The sequence below is a fragment of the Hippocampus guttulatus genome, chromosome 17 (genome assembly GCF_054856545.1).
Source record: "Hippocampus guttulatus isolate MCC_2025c chromosome 17, RoL_Hgut_1.0, whole genome shotgun sequence".
Lineage (NCBI taxonomy): Eukaryota > Metazoa > Chordata > Actinopteri > Syngnathiformes > Syngnathidae > Hippocampus > Hippocampus guttulatus.
Window position 1 is genome coordinate 6509533 of NC_141277.1, and position 14864 is coordinate 6524396.

A 14864-nucleotide genomic window follows, 5' to 3' on the forward strand; every position below is an offset into this window, starting at 1 on the left:
TTGTTTTGGTCGGGGGGCGGGGGGGGGGGGGTGCCATTTTTGTTTGAGCCGAAGGTCTCCAGAAGCTTTACAGTTGCTTTGCTGGATTGTCAAGTTTTGTATCAGCAATGAAATAATTTCAATTTTAAGGCCTTTTTTTCCACCCGTGTGTCCATGCATGTGAGAAAGAAGAAAAGAAAAAAAACAAGCCGTGGGGGAAAAAAAAATCATTTTCTTCTAATATTCTAATTTTTTTCTTATTGTTTTATTCTTTTCATTTTATGACCTAAGAAGAACAATATTTTATTTTCATATTAATACCAATGTTTGGAATAGTTTAACAAAACCAAGTCAAATATGACAAATATTTTTGTGACTTTCCATTTGCTCATTTTACTACTCCATTATGTAATAAACATTTTTTTATGTAATTTGTCAAACTACACTGACTGTATCATTCACACATGCCACTAAAGGCAGGACATTTTTTCACCATTTTATTACAAAAAGAGCACATACAAAAGGATAATATACAAGCCATGAAACAATTCCAAAACAAACAAAAAAAAAACAAGTTTGGGTTTAGCAATGCCACTTTTTGAATTAATCATCATTAGTCGTAAGAATAAATAAGGTACAAAAAAATTCCACCACGCGTGAATCTAACACTTATTCACAATATGCTCATCCACGTCGCGCACACGCGTCACCATTTAACGCACTATTGCTTGAATATTAATGATAAATAGATCTATGTTCAGATAAAATATCCTATATTGAAAAACATTGCGCAGTCACGGCTAGAACAGCAGATAGATCAGATTTACACGCACACACACGCACACGCACACACCCACACACACACACGCGCACACCCCACATACACAAGGATGGCGGCAGCCCTTTCACTGGCACTCTTTTTCTTTTGGGAGAGATATTTACGTGCATTGTCAGCATTCAACCAAAGCAATGAATACTTGGGAGTATACTTAAAAGAAAAAAACGTCAATCTCAAGCCATTGAATCAGTGCATTGAAACCTGAGAAAACATGCAGTTGTGCTTTTAAAAACCTTCTGTACACTGTCAAAGGAAACTCAAAGGAGAAATGAAAAAGAAGAAAAGAAAATCGTGCCTTTTTGGAAATCATTATTTCCACATGATGTAAAGCTTCCGGACATTGAACTGAAAAGAGGTTGCCGTTGATGTGCCGTTGCACCTTCGAATTTGGGGGGGAAAATAAAAAAACATCAAAGCAAAACGGCCAGCTTCCTGTTAAATTCTGGGCACGGTCCTTTCACTTCTTTTGTCTGATATGAGACATGCTCACCCGATTTCATGTCCCTCTATGGCTTTTTCACTTATCTTGGCTTGACCTAATTGAATTAAGTGACCAAAAAGGCTCATCAAGTGGAAATAACAGGAGGAAAAACAAAATACAGTAATCCTGAAAAGCACAGAGTTGCCAGTGAGAGGGGTCCCTTCTCTGAACAGTGCAAAACAAAACAAAAAACAAAACAAAACACACACACACAAAAAAAAAAAGAACCAGTCAACTCTATCGCAGTTTGTCCACTACATATTATGTCACAGCATTGGCAAGTGTTGCATGGGATGGAATGTCAGCGAGATCCACAGCACCACTGGAAGATGGAAAGGGAGGCTTTGACAGAGCGCAGCAGCAGTAGCGCTAACAGTAATAATTCTTTTTTTTTTTGTTAAATATTCCTTTAGCGTATTCTCATACAGCTTCATGCAAAGCAAGAAGATGAGGTAATCGTTTCTTATCATAGCAATTTTATGCGTGTGTGTGTCGAAATAAATAAAATGATTTCAAAAAAATTAAATAGCCACCGTATCTACAGTTAGTCATAAATTATGATTGTTAAATACTTAAGGCATCTCAACGGACAACACCCTGTGTAAACTATGAACACTTCGTCATCACAGGAGGAGGCAGTGTCGACACTGGCAGTGCACAAGACAAAAAAAAAAGGTTAAAAAATTATACACATCATCCACGATCACAGTGCGTAAAGGGCGTTGTCACGTTTAAATGTAAATTCGTTGTGTTGTTGTTTGTGCACTACGAGAGAGAGGCTGCCTCCGTCGTATGTCACATTCTAGAGCAATAAAGCAGAGCAATCGGCAAAAGCAACTACAAGGAAAAGGGAGGCGGGTTGTCGCGCAAAATTCACTCACTCATTTAGAAGCCAATAAAAAGCCTGTGCTTGTTCTTTCGCTTTGAAGGGAAAAAAAAAGGACGCCACCTTTGTAGTTTTAAGCTGCCGGCACCACAAACACATGCAGTTTTCGTTCTGAAGCAAACGGCTAACGAGGACAGCACTGAAGCTCCCTGTATACGACGACCACTACTATTACTATACTCCAACAGTGCATGACAGCGTCCATTTTTTTTGGGCTTTGTGTTATCATAAGCGTCCCGTAATTCACGTTTACCGGAAGCGTTGTGCTAATATGCGCGACAAGGCAAGCACGCATGCGCAGTTTGTTTGGCAGCTTGTGTCGCAAGAGAAGGCGGGAAAGTTGGCTGGAAATTTTCCATGGGGAACTGAGCTGAGAAATTTGGGAAACATGACAGAAAATAATAATAATGACAAATTATATACAGTATAGTAATTACGATTATTGAAACCATGATGTTTTAAAGCCATCGTAAACCACCAAACCGGCGATTTGGCCTATGTCTAAATTAAACAAATAATTATTCCCAGTATTTCCCATGGAAAGATTCCACCTTTCTTTCAGCAACCCTGTTGCAACATAGGACTTCATTTGAACTGTGGCGATTTGCTGACTCAGAGTCCCCTGAAGTGTCGGCACAAGCATATTGCAAAACGTCAAAACTGCACGATATATTTAAAACACGCCACATATGGCGCTCCCATTAAAGGAGGCGGCGGCGCGCCACACCTGCTTGCTGCTACTCTACGATCATAAAAGGTAAACACGGCATATTTGTTTTTCGGGAAGAAGAAAAAAGAAGAGACTTAGAGAGAATCTAGAAAGACAGCAAGCTCGCAATGGGACGTTTAAGTCATGGCTTTTAAGGACATGCTACACGGCCCGGAGGCACCTACACTGCACCAATGGTTCTCAAACTGGGGTCCTCGGGCCCCCTGGGGTCCATGAGGTGAAGCATGGGCATCTGTAAATAATTTGAATAAATGATTATGTCGTATACTGGAGTGGGAATAAAACAAACCTGCTCTCCCCTACCTTCTTGGGCCAATTAAAAGCACTGATATGCTCGTGATGCAGCATCACAAAAATGTGACCAATAATTATTAGTCATTATTTTACGATATTATTCCTAGAATAATTTTTTTTCAAAAGGCTTATTTTTTTTTAGTAATTTCTGATCAGAAAAGGCATAATACTATGATGATAAAGTTGTATGTTTTTCTAAAAAAAAAAATTGTTAAAAACTGTATGACTTTCTTCCCTTGTCAGTTAAACTTTGACTAAAGAACCTGTAAAGTGAATTTCCGACAGCATAGTTAGCAGGCTAACAAAAAATTATTTTCAAGTGTAGGCATAGTTAGCAGGCTAACTATGCCTACACTTGAAAATAATTTTTCCCTGGAGGCAACGATGTACAGAACACTAGACTGTGTCGTGATTTAAATTCTAGGGCGAGTAGGTGAGGCCGCGGACAAGCCCGTCAACCATTTGCTGGCCACGAGAAGGGCCAGAAGCCTGTTAGCTCGCAAGCTAGCTGCTAGCTAGCACCTATTATCACGGAATGGAAAGCCTCATGACGACACGGTGGGATATATTCCAGCCACCGCAGGCTTTAATCGGATACATTTTCAGAGCCCGAAAAATGTAAGGATGCATTCAGAAAACACAAACAAAGCGTTTTGAGAGCGAGGTAGGATTTTGAGACCTCATTTGACATGGTCGGCGATTATTTTCTCCATTATTAAAATTTGGCAGGGTTGATAACAGTCTTTTCTATTGAGTGTCAAATTTAGAAGACATTTCTTTTCACTTTACAGGGACTTTAATATATTTTGACTTGATCTTACGACTTATGAGTTTTTAATCTATTCAACAAAATACATATACTTTCTTGAAATGATTACAAGTTTTTTTAAATTAAAAAAATACAACCTAATTCAGATAATTATCCCCCCCACCCCTGTGAGATAACATTAATTCTGACCTTTTCCCACCCTCAAAAATCTGTAACTTTTTAATTCCTAAGACATTTAGGGCTACAAATGTTAATTATGTTTAATTGATGTTGTAACAAGAAAAAAAAAATCACTGTCAAGGATCCCCGGACCCAAAAAGTTTGAGAACCCCTGCACCACACCACCACCACCACGTAAAACCAGCAAGCTACAATGAAACCCTGTGTACACGACTTGTTAGTGTGTGCGGATGTGCTTGTGTTATAGAAAGAGAGAAAAAAGACGGGGAGGGGGCAAGAAGAGCGAGAAATTGAGTTCTCCTGCACTTCTACTCCCTGGCTTGGCTCAGTAAAGCGAGAGTCCAGAAGGGAAAAAAAAAAGATGTCACGTCAAAAGTCAGGAGACATTTCGCAAAAGCACCCATGAGGGAGGGGGGGGGGGTGTGTGTGGAAGAAAGCAGGAGCGTGGTAGGAAACTGAGGGGGTGGAAAATCTCATCAGCTGTCGGGGTGCAGCTGCGTCTCGATGTCAACTCGACAGATTGGACACTTCCTGCTGGTCGCCAGCCATTGGTCCACGCAGCCTTGGTGGAAGAGGTGCATGCAGGGTAACCTCCTGTGGGACACAAGGACGACGAGCAGGGGGTGTTCACTCACTCGGGCTACTCCAACGGGGAGTTGGGTTTTGCCCTGTCAGGCGTAACGACATGCGCTCTGCCCACTCATCAATCCGAGAGACAGCTGAGGATGCAAACATATGTCGCAACCCGAGCCCTGTCCCCCCCACAAGCCCCCCCTCCAACTTAAAAAGTCAACTTGGACCCTTACAAGTTCAGTTTGTTAAATTTGGCCGCCGGAGCTAAAGCAGGCTACATACTGAGCAGCATAGCGACTATAACTATCACGTGTGTGTCATCCATAGACCAAATGCGCTTTAATTTGCATGTATAGTGAATTACTCACTGAATAAAGGACTTATCTCCACAGCTCTCTGCAATTTTTTTTTTTGGTGTGGTCTTTCTATCACCCTGTCACAAAATGGTACCAAAGCCCTAAGCAAGCTACTTGGAAAGTGGTCATTGGTATCAAGGAAGTTATCTTAAAATGACAAAGAGACGAACAAATTTGCTAAGTTTAGCCTGGGTTGTTAGTGGAGATTATTGAAAGGGTTTGCCCCACGTGCGTAAACAGGGGCACTTTTTTTTTCTTCTTCAAAAATCGAGTAATCTGTATTTCCTATAGGAAATATTTTTGTCATACTAATCCGTTTTAGTCAGACAACTGGCTGACCTGACGTCTTCGCCGTCCTCCAACATGGACAAGCAGATGGTGCACTTCTCATCCACATCCGTCTCCTCCTCTTCCTCCCCGAGCTTCAGCTGCAAGGGCTTCCTCTGTTCTCGGGAAGCAGAAGGATGGAGTCAAAAGGCCCTTCCGACGAGGCGTCTGTGTTGATTAGCATTCCGTTTGCACGACGTTACCTTTTTGTATTTGTGTGGGAAGGTAAATCGCTCGATGGTGGTCTGCACTGCACCTCTGTTTACGCTGCCCAGACGGTCCTCCAACTGAAGAAGCTCCTGGAAGAAACAAGTTCGTTAGAGCGGACGCAGTAGGTTCTAATACTCAACTTAAAAAAATTAAATAAGATACATGTTTTACCTCATAGCTCTCCCGCACCGCAGTAGCATGCCTGGAGGGGTTCAGACTTTGCAGTGCCAACAGGTGCAGCTGGGGGTATGGGTAGTTTCTGATTTCATGCACAACCTAGCAAAAACAAGAGCTCTCCTTTACATTCCTGCACTTAAGAGACAGCTCAATGCTAAAGTCTGGCTTGGTTGCGCAGCAGGACTGAGTCCCAATAATTACGGTTGAACTAGTAGTCCAAAAACTGGCAACATTACAAACACCAGAGGAGTATTACATTTACTTTACAAGACGCAACCAAAACCCTTTCAAATCGACCAATGGGTCCAAACTAAATAAATGAAGCAAACACAACAAATACAGAAACATCCAGCATATATTCATGGGTGACCATTCACAAATTCACTTTTTCATTGTTTCTTTCTATGGAATCTTTTCCTAGCAGTTTGCAGAAAAACTCACCTATTTGCATTTTGTGTGCCCTTTCAGAAGCGCGGTAAATATTTTTCTCCTAGCAATATAGACAAAACTGGTACCAAGGAAGTATTTGTATGCTGAATCCATTTTGACTGAAAATCAAGCTTTGTATGTCAGGGAGCAAAAAGGTTTAGCCGCATGTGCGCATATAAATGCACCACAGTGTTTTGTTTTGTTTTGTTTTTCAATCCAATCATCTGGAATTCATTTCTTTTTCGGGGCTGTGCTACAAGAGGAGTTTGGAATAATATTTTGGGGTGTCATATCATAAGTGGTACACTTAACTCATTTACTCCCAAAGACGTTTTTAAACGTCTTTTCAGAATTGGTTTGTACTGAATGAGTTAAGGGAGACAGAGATGCCAAATATTAATGGTACACTACGCCGGCCATCTTTGTGAAATATACCACAGTGGGACTCGAGCCAGCGCTAGTATTTAAAATTAAAAAAAATTAAAAAACAAGCAGATTTTGATGTTTAGCCGACTACCCCGAATAAGCGTTAAGTACAGACCACTTGTGCGGAGGACGTGTTCCTGGGGAAGTGGTGCATTCGGGGGGAGGCCAGGTAGTGCTGGTAGTGTTGCGGCAGCTGCTGGAGGTGGTACTGGTGGTGAGGGAGGCCGGCGTCGACGCTGAGATCCCTGCCGGGCAAGACAGACGAGCCGCTAAGTCGACGCGGCGTGACAGGCAAACAGCCGGCGGGGGTGCATCGGCGACGGCGGCGACACTTGAAGTTGCTGACTCACCAGTCGGTGCCTTCGGCGAGGTACCTGGGCTGCTGTGTCACCGGCGGCGCGGCGTGGAGGGGTGGGGAGTACTCGTAAGCCGAGCGCAGCCGGTGGGAGTTGAGGGGAACTCGTTCCTGGGTCCTTCTGTCGGCCGTGAGCGGGTAAAGAAGCATTTTCGCATGTAAAATGAAATAATCTTCAACAACCAAGTGTCCAGATGCCTCAATTCGACTCTTGCAAAAAAGACAAAATTGTCATATGTGTCACCCAAAGAAAAAAATAAAATAAACAAACACCTGGAGTGTGGGATGATCCGGCGGTGCTGCGCCTCAAGAAGCTGCTGTTGGATGAGGTATTGCTGGTGTAAGGCCTGAGGTAGGAACGGAGGCCCCGACACGTCCTGGAATTGTGGGGCGGCGGGCAGGGCGGCGTGGGGTTGATGGTGCGCGGGGGGGAGGTGGGTGGCCAAACCCGTCTGAGCGGGCTGGCCGGCGTGTCCTAAAGGGAACTCGGCTGAGATGGGCGCCTGCGGGGCGCCCAGGTGAAAATGTCGGCAGGAGGTAGCATGGCTGTGTTGGTGCCTGGTGAAGTGTGCACCTGCGTGGTCAGAAAACATCCAATTTTTTCTTTTTTTTTCTTCAAACAAAACACGGAGGAGGCAGGCTGAAAAGACATTCAGCTGCCAACATGCTTTCTCCTCATCCCTTGCGCATTGTGTATTATAGTTGTATTTTTTTTGTTTGTTTTTTAAAGCGGCTGCTGGCACCTTCACAAGGGAGTTGCAGCAGCTCGAGGGGGGAAAAAAACAAGAAGAGATATTAATCAGTACCAGTCAATTCTAGACCAAGTCTGAAAAGCCGTTTAAAAACGTCTTTGGGAGTGAATGAGTTAAAAAACATGTATGACTTGTGTCAGAAACACACAGATAGGTAAAGAATTCACAGACTTGACATTTCCCACAGGCCTTGCGATTAGTTTTGAAAATGCTTATACAAAGAAGCTAATAAAAATTCAAAACAATTTAGAGATGTTTTTTTTTTACTTAACAATAAATGGCCTTCAAAGAACCTAACATAAGGGCTTCCGATAAATGTTTTTAGACTGTGTCTAAGCCCAGGCCCGAGTTGAGATTCAAACCTGGAACCACCTTGCTGCGAGGCAACAGTGAACCACAACCACTGGGCTGCGCTCTAATCACTTGGATTTAAATGAGGTCCGGCGAAAGCCCTCGAATAGTCTCGAGCGGGTCGATAAAGAGTCGGCAGCCTCCTGCGTCTCTTTCGAGCGAAGAATCGATGAGATTGTAAAGCAGTCCCACTGAATCGTCTCTGTATTGACTCGGGTTCGATAATCAATGACGGTGGCTGCGTCTCGAGAGACAGAAGGGAAGGTAGAAGGCCTCGGAGGGGACAAATTATTTCCAAGTAGCTCACCGCTCTGCCCGGGGGTTGTGGAATGAGAAGCTGGAGTACGGTCGGATAGTTGTCATGGCAACATAGGAATCAAAAATAGCCCATACGATACAGTGTGCGTGTCCATTTTTGGGATGGGATGTATCTAATCCGGTGATTCCCAAACGCTGTTTTGCAGCACTTTAATGTGCCGTGTGTATCAAATGGTGTCTCTTTGTTCATCTATCTATGCCAGCGATGTATACTGACAAGCAGAACTTTGAGATGAGCTTCCACTAGATGGCAGAAGATTCAATAAAACGCACTGCAACGGCAGAATCGATGTCGAAATGGCGAAGAGCTATTGCGGACAACGTGGCGCTTTAAAATGACGAACAATCCGCTGTTCAAATTTGCCTGAGCAAGCGGTGCAGAAACGTTAGACTTTGTGTTATTGTAAATATCAAATCATTTATCTGTGGGCATTAATAGTTGACATATTGCAGTGGTGGCTGCAGTAACGAGGCCCGTTAGACTTTTAATTCTTTCCTTGGATCTATTTGGTGCAGAGTACAACCCTCTGGAGCCCACCCTATGGTGTGTCCTCACTTGACTGATTTTTACCAAAAGCTCCGCCCACGCCCAATTGACGCAGTCTGACATGACCAGCCCACCCCCTCCACCCGACACCTCCCCCATTACTCCCTGCTGCTCCCATCACTGCAACCACACAATCACACCTCCTCTCTCCTCAGCATGATCCCTTTCTGCTGTCTGGTGCAGCGCTATCCCATCATGCAATGCTCTCTTCTCTCTCTCTCTCAGCCTGCGCGTTATGCATGCATCTGTCAGAATGGGCATATTTACAATTTCTTGGACCGTTTTTGATGATGCGGGCCCACTGCTTTGTATTGAGCTGTGGTTGTTTTTAAAGTGCTCCGTAAAAAAAAAAAAAAAAAAAAAAAAAGCTGATATATTTGCTGGAAGCTGTTGAGTTACTTTCCTGCAAGAATGGCAAGAGGTTGGTTATCACACAGGTTGGTTATCCCTTTGTCATCCAATTCAGGACCATTTATTCGTTCACTGCCACTATACGTAGTAGGCAGAGATAGAAAAACCAAATTATCTAAATGCAAAAACGATCATAGTGATCAATAACGCTGGGTACATACTGTATACAAGAGATTGATGCCTTTTGTTATTTTTAAGAGTAGACTCATCCCGAACGGAACCGAAAACCGTGAGCACAAATCCGAGATATGAAACGTACTGTGGTTTTTGGGAACCGTTCCACCCCCAATTATTTAATTTTACCCCTAATGATTGAAGAACACACGAAAAAGTCTCAAGGAACTAAGCACAATACTGAACAGGTCGTCAGGCTTTTTGGTTTGAAGATGTCATTTTAGGTTTCATTCCACCAAAAAAGTTTGAACCCCTGGCACCGTTTTGACTGATGGAGACAACATTAAATGGACGTCGATCATAAAAGGTGACATGAAAAAGTTTCAATGACCTTGTCTGAAATGGAACAAAAAGTCAGTTGTGTTTCAAAGAAGCCATTTTGTTGGGTTCATATTTTGTGATGCTAAGTTGCAATGTCATCTAATGCGGGCAAGGCATGACATCGTTATTATTTATTTATTTTTATTATTTTTTTAATTAACCCTTGACACCATCTTCACTGATCAACACGCAATTAGGGTGGACATGTCCATTATAAGACGACGCACAAAAAATTCTCAAGGACCCATGCCTGAAACTGAAAAGGGAAGTTCACCATTTTGGTTTGAAGCAGCCATTTTGGTCAAATCAGCCCCACTATCCAAAACAAGATGTGAAGACGCTCAGTCGTAAAAATTAAAAATAAAATTCAAAAGCATGACTTAAAAAATGTGTGAAATCATTTCAAAGATTCGCCAATTTAAAAAACAAAACAAAAAAAAAAGGGGGGTCCCATTTACCGCCACTTGGAGTTTCATTACAATTATTTCCCAAATAATACAAACAAGAGGTCAACTGCTGCTTGTAAAATGTGGCTGTCATTTCTATTTCGGTTATTTCATGGGGGGAAACGCTCCGAAATCATTTTGAAAAAATAGGGGGTGGGGTGGGGTCAATTGGGAGTTTCTACCATAAAAATAACCAATTCCAAAGTGTGCGCAGCAGCGAGTTGCATCGACTGTCGGGGAACAGCTGAAAAATGGCAGAACATAAAGAGTGAGGGGAAATGTCTCAGTGACAGCACAGTGTGGTGGGAGGAGGAGGAGGAGGAAGGTGGGGGTAAAAGGGCAGTGTGGAGGGGGCGGGGGGCGACATGGAAAAATCAGCAAAAAGCACACTGAAGGTTAGGAAGAAAACTACAGTCTTTATTGGAAAATATTAGTATAAATATAGGTGTGGCACTGTGAGAGAATAATAAAAAAATAGAGAGCCATTTGCTCCTGCATAAGCACAATAATACCATGCAAATTAATTAAAGAGGCGGAAGGCAAGGCCCGACCATGCTTCTCTGGAGGGTTAACACGACAGAAGCGGCATCCAATGAGTAGATGTGTATGCTTTTTACAGCACAGTTCAATACAGCAGGGACATTTCGACACAAGAGAGTAACATTGGAATCTGCTCTTCCATGTGGAGAAAAAAAGAAGAAAAAGAAAATGGACCATGCATTATAGGACCTAGTCATACAACAATATGGAGGTATCAAAACAAAGAATTGATTAAAGAAAACAAAAGGACATTTGGATTCTATTTTTTTTTCTTTCTTCAAAAAAAGGAGCTCTACAGCAGCGCAGGATACACACCCCTGTAAAATGGATAGCATTGTGACGCAGGCTGTGCCTGGCTATAAAAACACAGGAGGGGCTTGGATGAACAGTCCAACGTGCCAATTTGATGTGGGGGGGGGGGGGGGTGACTGAAGGGAATGTGCAGGAAGGTTGGATAGGCACACGCTCATCGGACACAATGTTGGGTCAACAATCCAGCATATGAGCTGCATCAGGATGTCGTTTCGAGGATAATCAAGCTCAGTTTTGATTAAGAATGCCAGTTAGGATAAGAATTTTGATTTTGATTTGTTTTATTTTTTTGGTGCTATCTAGACAATGTAGTTTTAAAAAATTGCTATTATTTTTCACCCAATTACTTGTTGCGAGGCAAAGTTTAGATAACTAAATATGGGCATAAGACACACTTCACTAGCTAACAACAATTTTCCCTCCCAACAAAAATGTGATTTCTGATTTATATTTAGATTTTTTTAGTTTAATTGTTAACTTGTGATTGAGCCCTATGAACATTTTTACCCATTATGAATTTTATATTTAGATTTAGATTTTTAAATTTAATTATTAACTTGTGATTGAGCCCTATGAACATTTTTACCTTTTATGAATTTTATATTTAGATTTTTTAATTTAATTTAATTATTAACTTGTGATTAAGCCCTATGGACATTTTTACCTATTCTGAATTTAATATTTAGATTTAGATTTTTTAATTTAATTGTTAACTTGTGACTGAGCCCTATGAACTCTTACTGCTGTATAATACCTTTAAAAAAAATCTAAAATTGACAGAATTCGGAATTGAAAAATTGTTTTCTTAAAGTAGGTTTAAAAATGTGCTCAATTTTTTGCCGAGCCTCTTGTTTTGAAGTAGTTCCTGGGGCGCAATCATCAGTGCAATTGAAGAAAAGAAAAAAAAAAGGTTGCCACTTTTTCAGCTATTCCTCTCTGACTGTTTCAATCAAAAGTGAGCATTATTATCTCTGCCAGATTTCACTAGCTGGGAAAACACCAATCAAAAACTTGTGCTTGTTCTTTTTGTGATGATTTAAAATGTTTTTGTTTGTTTTAGGGGGGAGGGTCTGGGTGCATCTTTCGATGATGGCCAGCTCAATCAAGCCTTCTGTTGGCTATGATCGACGCAGCATTTGGAGAAGGGAGGAGGAGAAGGGGAGTGATGTTATCGAGGGGGTGGGTGTCAAAATGTATCCACTTTACAGGAATTTACAGCTGAATGTCATCTACCGACACATAAAATGGGAGAATCACAATGTCTCGCAGCGGTCGAGATAGTATGGGTTATTCACTAAAGACACTTGTGTCAATCAAGATGCTGTACAAGATGTTATTCTTGAGTTACTACCAAGGACTACTTGGGCTGCACTGAAAAAAACAATTACGATTTTATGATGGTAATTTTAACATTTTTTAGTTGGATTTTTCAAAAGATAATGTTTTTTTTAATTTCAAATCTGTATTAACTCCTATTCTTACAACTTAAATCTAAAAAAGGTCGACAATTATTAATTTTGAAAGCATGTTACTCAAAAACATGACCTTGCTCTTGAAATGTACGCTACGACATTGAAATACCATTTCTTAAAACATAAATTTACGATCAAAAATAAAGCTTTTATTCTCAAAAATATTCAAATAGATGGAGAAACTAGGCAATACTATATACATCTTTATTCTCCTAATATTATGACTCTAATCTTGAGAAACTACATGTTTCTCAACAAAATCAAGCCTCGTTATATTGACATTATTCTCAAAAATCTATGGTTTCTCATTTCACAATATTGTGACGTAGTGTGAAAGATTTTTTTCCAAACACTCTTTTTCCTTAAAAATAGCTGGAATTTTCTCTCAATATTATGACCTTAACCTTGAAAACATTTTTTCCCTAAAATATAGAAATTTATACTAATATTAATTCTCAAAAATCTAACTTTCTTCTATTGACTTAAATTTTGAAAAGTTGCAGCTTTTTCTCAATAATATCACCATGTATCCTCATATTTCAACTTTATTTTTGAAAATGTGTAAACTATTTTTTTAATTAATTTTTGTTCTTGACAATAAATCCTAGTGCTTTTTTCGAGTGGCCCAAATACTCTTTGGTAAGAAACACAACAGAGAGCATGATTTTTGTTTTGCCAATGTTTGTCTTCAGATGGAAGAGAGGAAATGAGAAAGAAGAAGGAGCAAGTAGAAAAGAAGGAGCAACAAGATGGAAGGATAAGAAGTTGTGTGTTTTTTGCCCCCCCCCCCCCCACCCCACACCACATAACCAGCTAGATGCAGATAGAAAAACAGGCAGAGGCTATACACGGGCAGACAGCAGCAGATGATCGTTAGCTACACAATGGAGAGGAGAGGGGACACAAAGGTCTGAGAAATGCGGAATGTGGAGCCAGCCTCGATACTATGGAACAGGGAAAAAAAGAAAACACAAATAAAAGCACAATGAAATCATCGGTGCCACACTTGTATGCATGTAGTAGTCACAGCAGCAGTTGTAGTAGTCATAAAGATTATAGATGAAGGCCTCCCCTTTGACGTCGATTCACTTGTAATTTCTAAATCTTTAATGGTTCTTTTAAGTACAGTATTTCGTTTTCCTCTCGATTTCAAAGAGCTAAAAGACGCAAGTAGACGACCGGGGTTGGGGGGGGGGGGGGGAGTGAGCCGAGGCACACACGTCACTTGTCATCTTCACTGTGGCGGCTATGAATATTAAAATATTCACGTCGTAGGGCTGACGTTGACGTATAAAAAGCAAACATGGGGGGGGGGGTTGACAGGTGCGGTCATTTGCTGCTTTCACCCCCAGAAAGAAAGAAAAAGAATCCTTCAAATTAACATTTTTGCCATGGCACGTATGTGTGAAAATGACATGACGCTAGTTAGCAACGCGGCTAATGTTAGCGATGCTCATTCGCGAGCAGGTGTCTGTTTATCATTTAATTTCTGAAAATACTTCCCCGACCCTCAATCTTTTTAATAAAAGCGGTTCCGAAAAGGTAACGAAAGGTGCTCATACCTCTATTTCTAACCGAGCCGAAGACGGGGAGAACCAGATATCCGACATGGACCAACACCATCCTGCGTCCTCCTTTGTTGAGCCGAGGCAGACAGATGGTCCATAGAAGTGATCCCCTCCAGTCGCCCCCCTCTGTCTGAACGTGAGGTTCACGCGAACGTACGCAGACCCCCACCCCGAAAAAGAAAACACGTCAACCAATCACCGGACCCAGCAGAGGCGCAAGACCCGAACCACTACACCGCCCCTCTTTGGGCTTTTTCAAACGGCTGCTAATATGGACACTCCGCGTGGTACTCGGTTAACGACGGAGTTCCGTTCCTACACTGGCAACGTAACCCGAATTTACGCTAACACAGTGGAAAGATGATTACAGTTAATATTTGCATGGAAAAGCAGTCGTTGGCCCTCAGAATAATATACGAATTTCATCACAAATATAACTTTTTAAAATAGAAAACTTTATTTGGTATAAAGATTTATTTTCCAAAATATGACCTTGTAAAAAAATAACCGACTATTTATTTTTTTTTTTACAAAGGGAAATAACGCTTTTCCAAAAAAACAAAAAAAAACCGACTGTACTGGTAACATTTTAATTTGAATCTACACAAAACATTTTTATTTTGAAAATGTACCACCAACACT

General features: G+C 41.3%; 1 protein-coding gene across 1 annotated transcript; it reads right to left on the minus strand.

Moving 5' to 3' along the window:
• Positions 1-461: 461 nt before the first annotated feature.
• On the minus strand, positions 462-14535 carry ark2ca (arkadia (RNF111) C-terminal like ring finger ubiquitin ligase 2Ca). The gene is made up of 8 exons (XM_086134843.1): positions 14217-14535; positions 7284-7584; positions 7006-7131; positions 6771-6900; positions 5795-5899; positions 5617-5712; positions 5426-5529; positions 462-4751 (listed from the first exon to the last, which is right to left on the minus strand). The coding sequence occupies exons 1-8, from the start codon at positions 14275-14277 to the stop codon at positions 4634-4636; spliced, it is 1041 nt and encodes a 346-aa protein (XP_085990969.1). The 5' UTR covers positions 14278-14535; the 3' UTR covers positions 462-4633.
• Positions 14536-14864: the final 329 nt, after the last annotated feature.

Excerpts from the sequence above, each read along its gene's own strand:
- ark2ca (XM_086134843.1), bottom strand. The coding sequence starts at position 14,277 with ATGGTGTTGGTCCATGTCGGATATCTGGTTCTCCCCGTCTTCGGCTCG. Across the intron at positions 7,132-7,283 it reads CGGATCATCCCACACTCCAG|AAGGACCCAGGAACGAGTTC; the intron begins GTGTTTGTTTAT and ends CACGGCCGACAG. Across the intron at positions 5,530-5,616 it reads TCCCACACAAATACAAAAAG|AGGAAGCCCTTGCAGCTGAA; the intron begins GTAACGTCGTGC and ends TCCCGAGAACAG.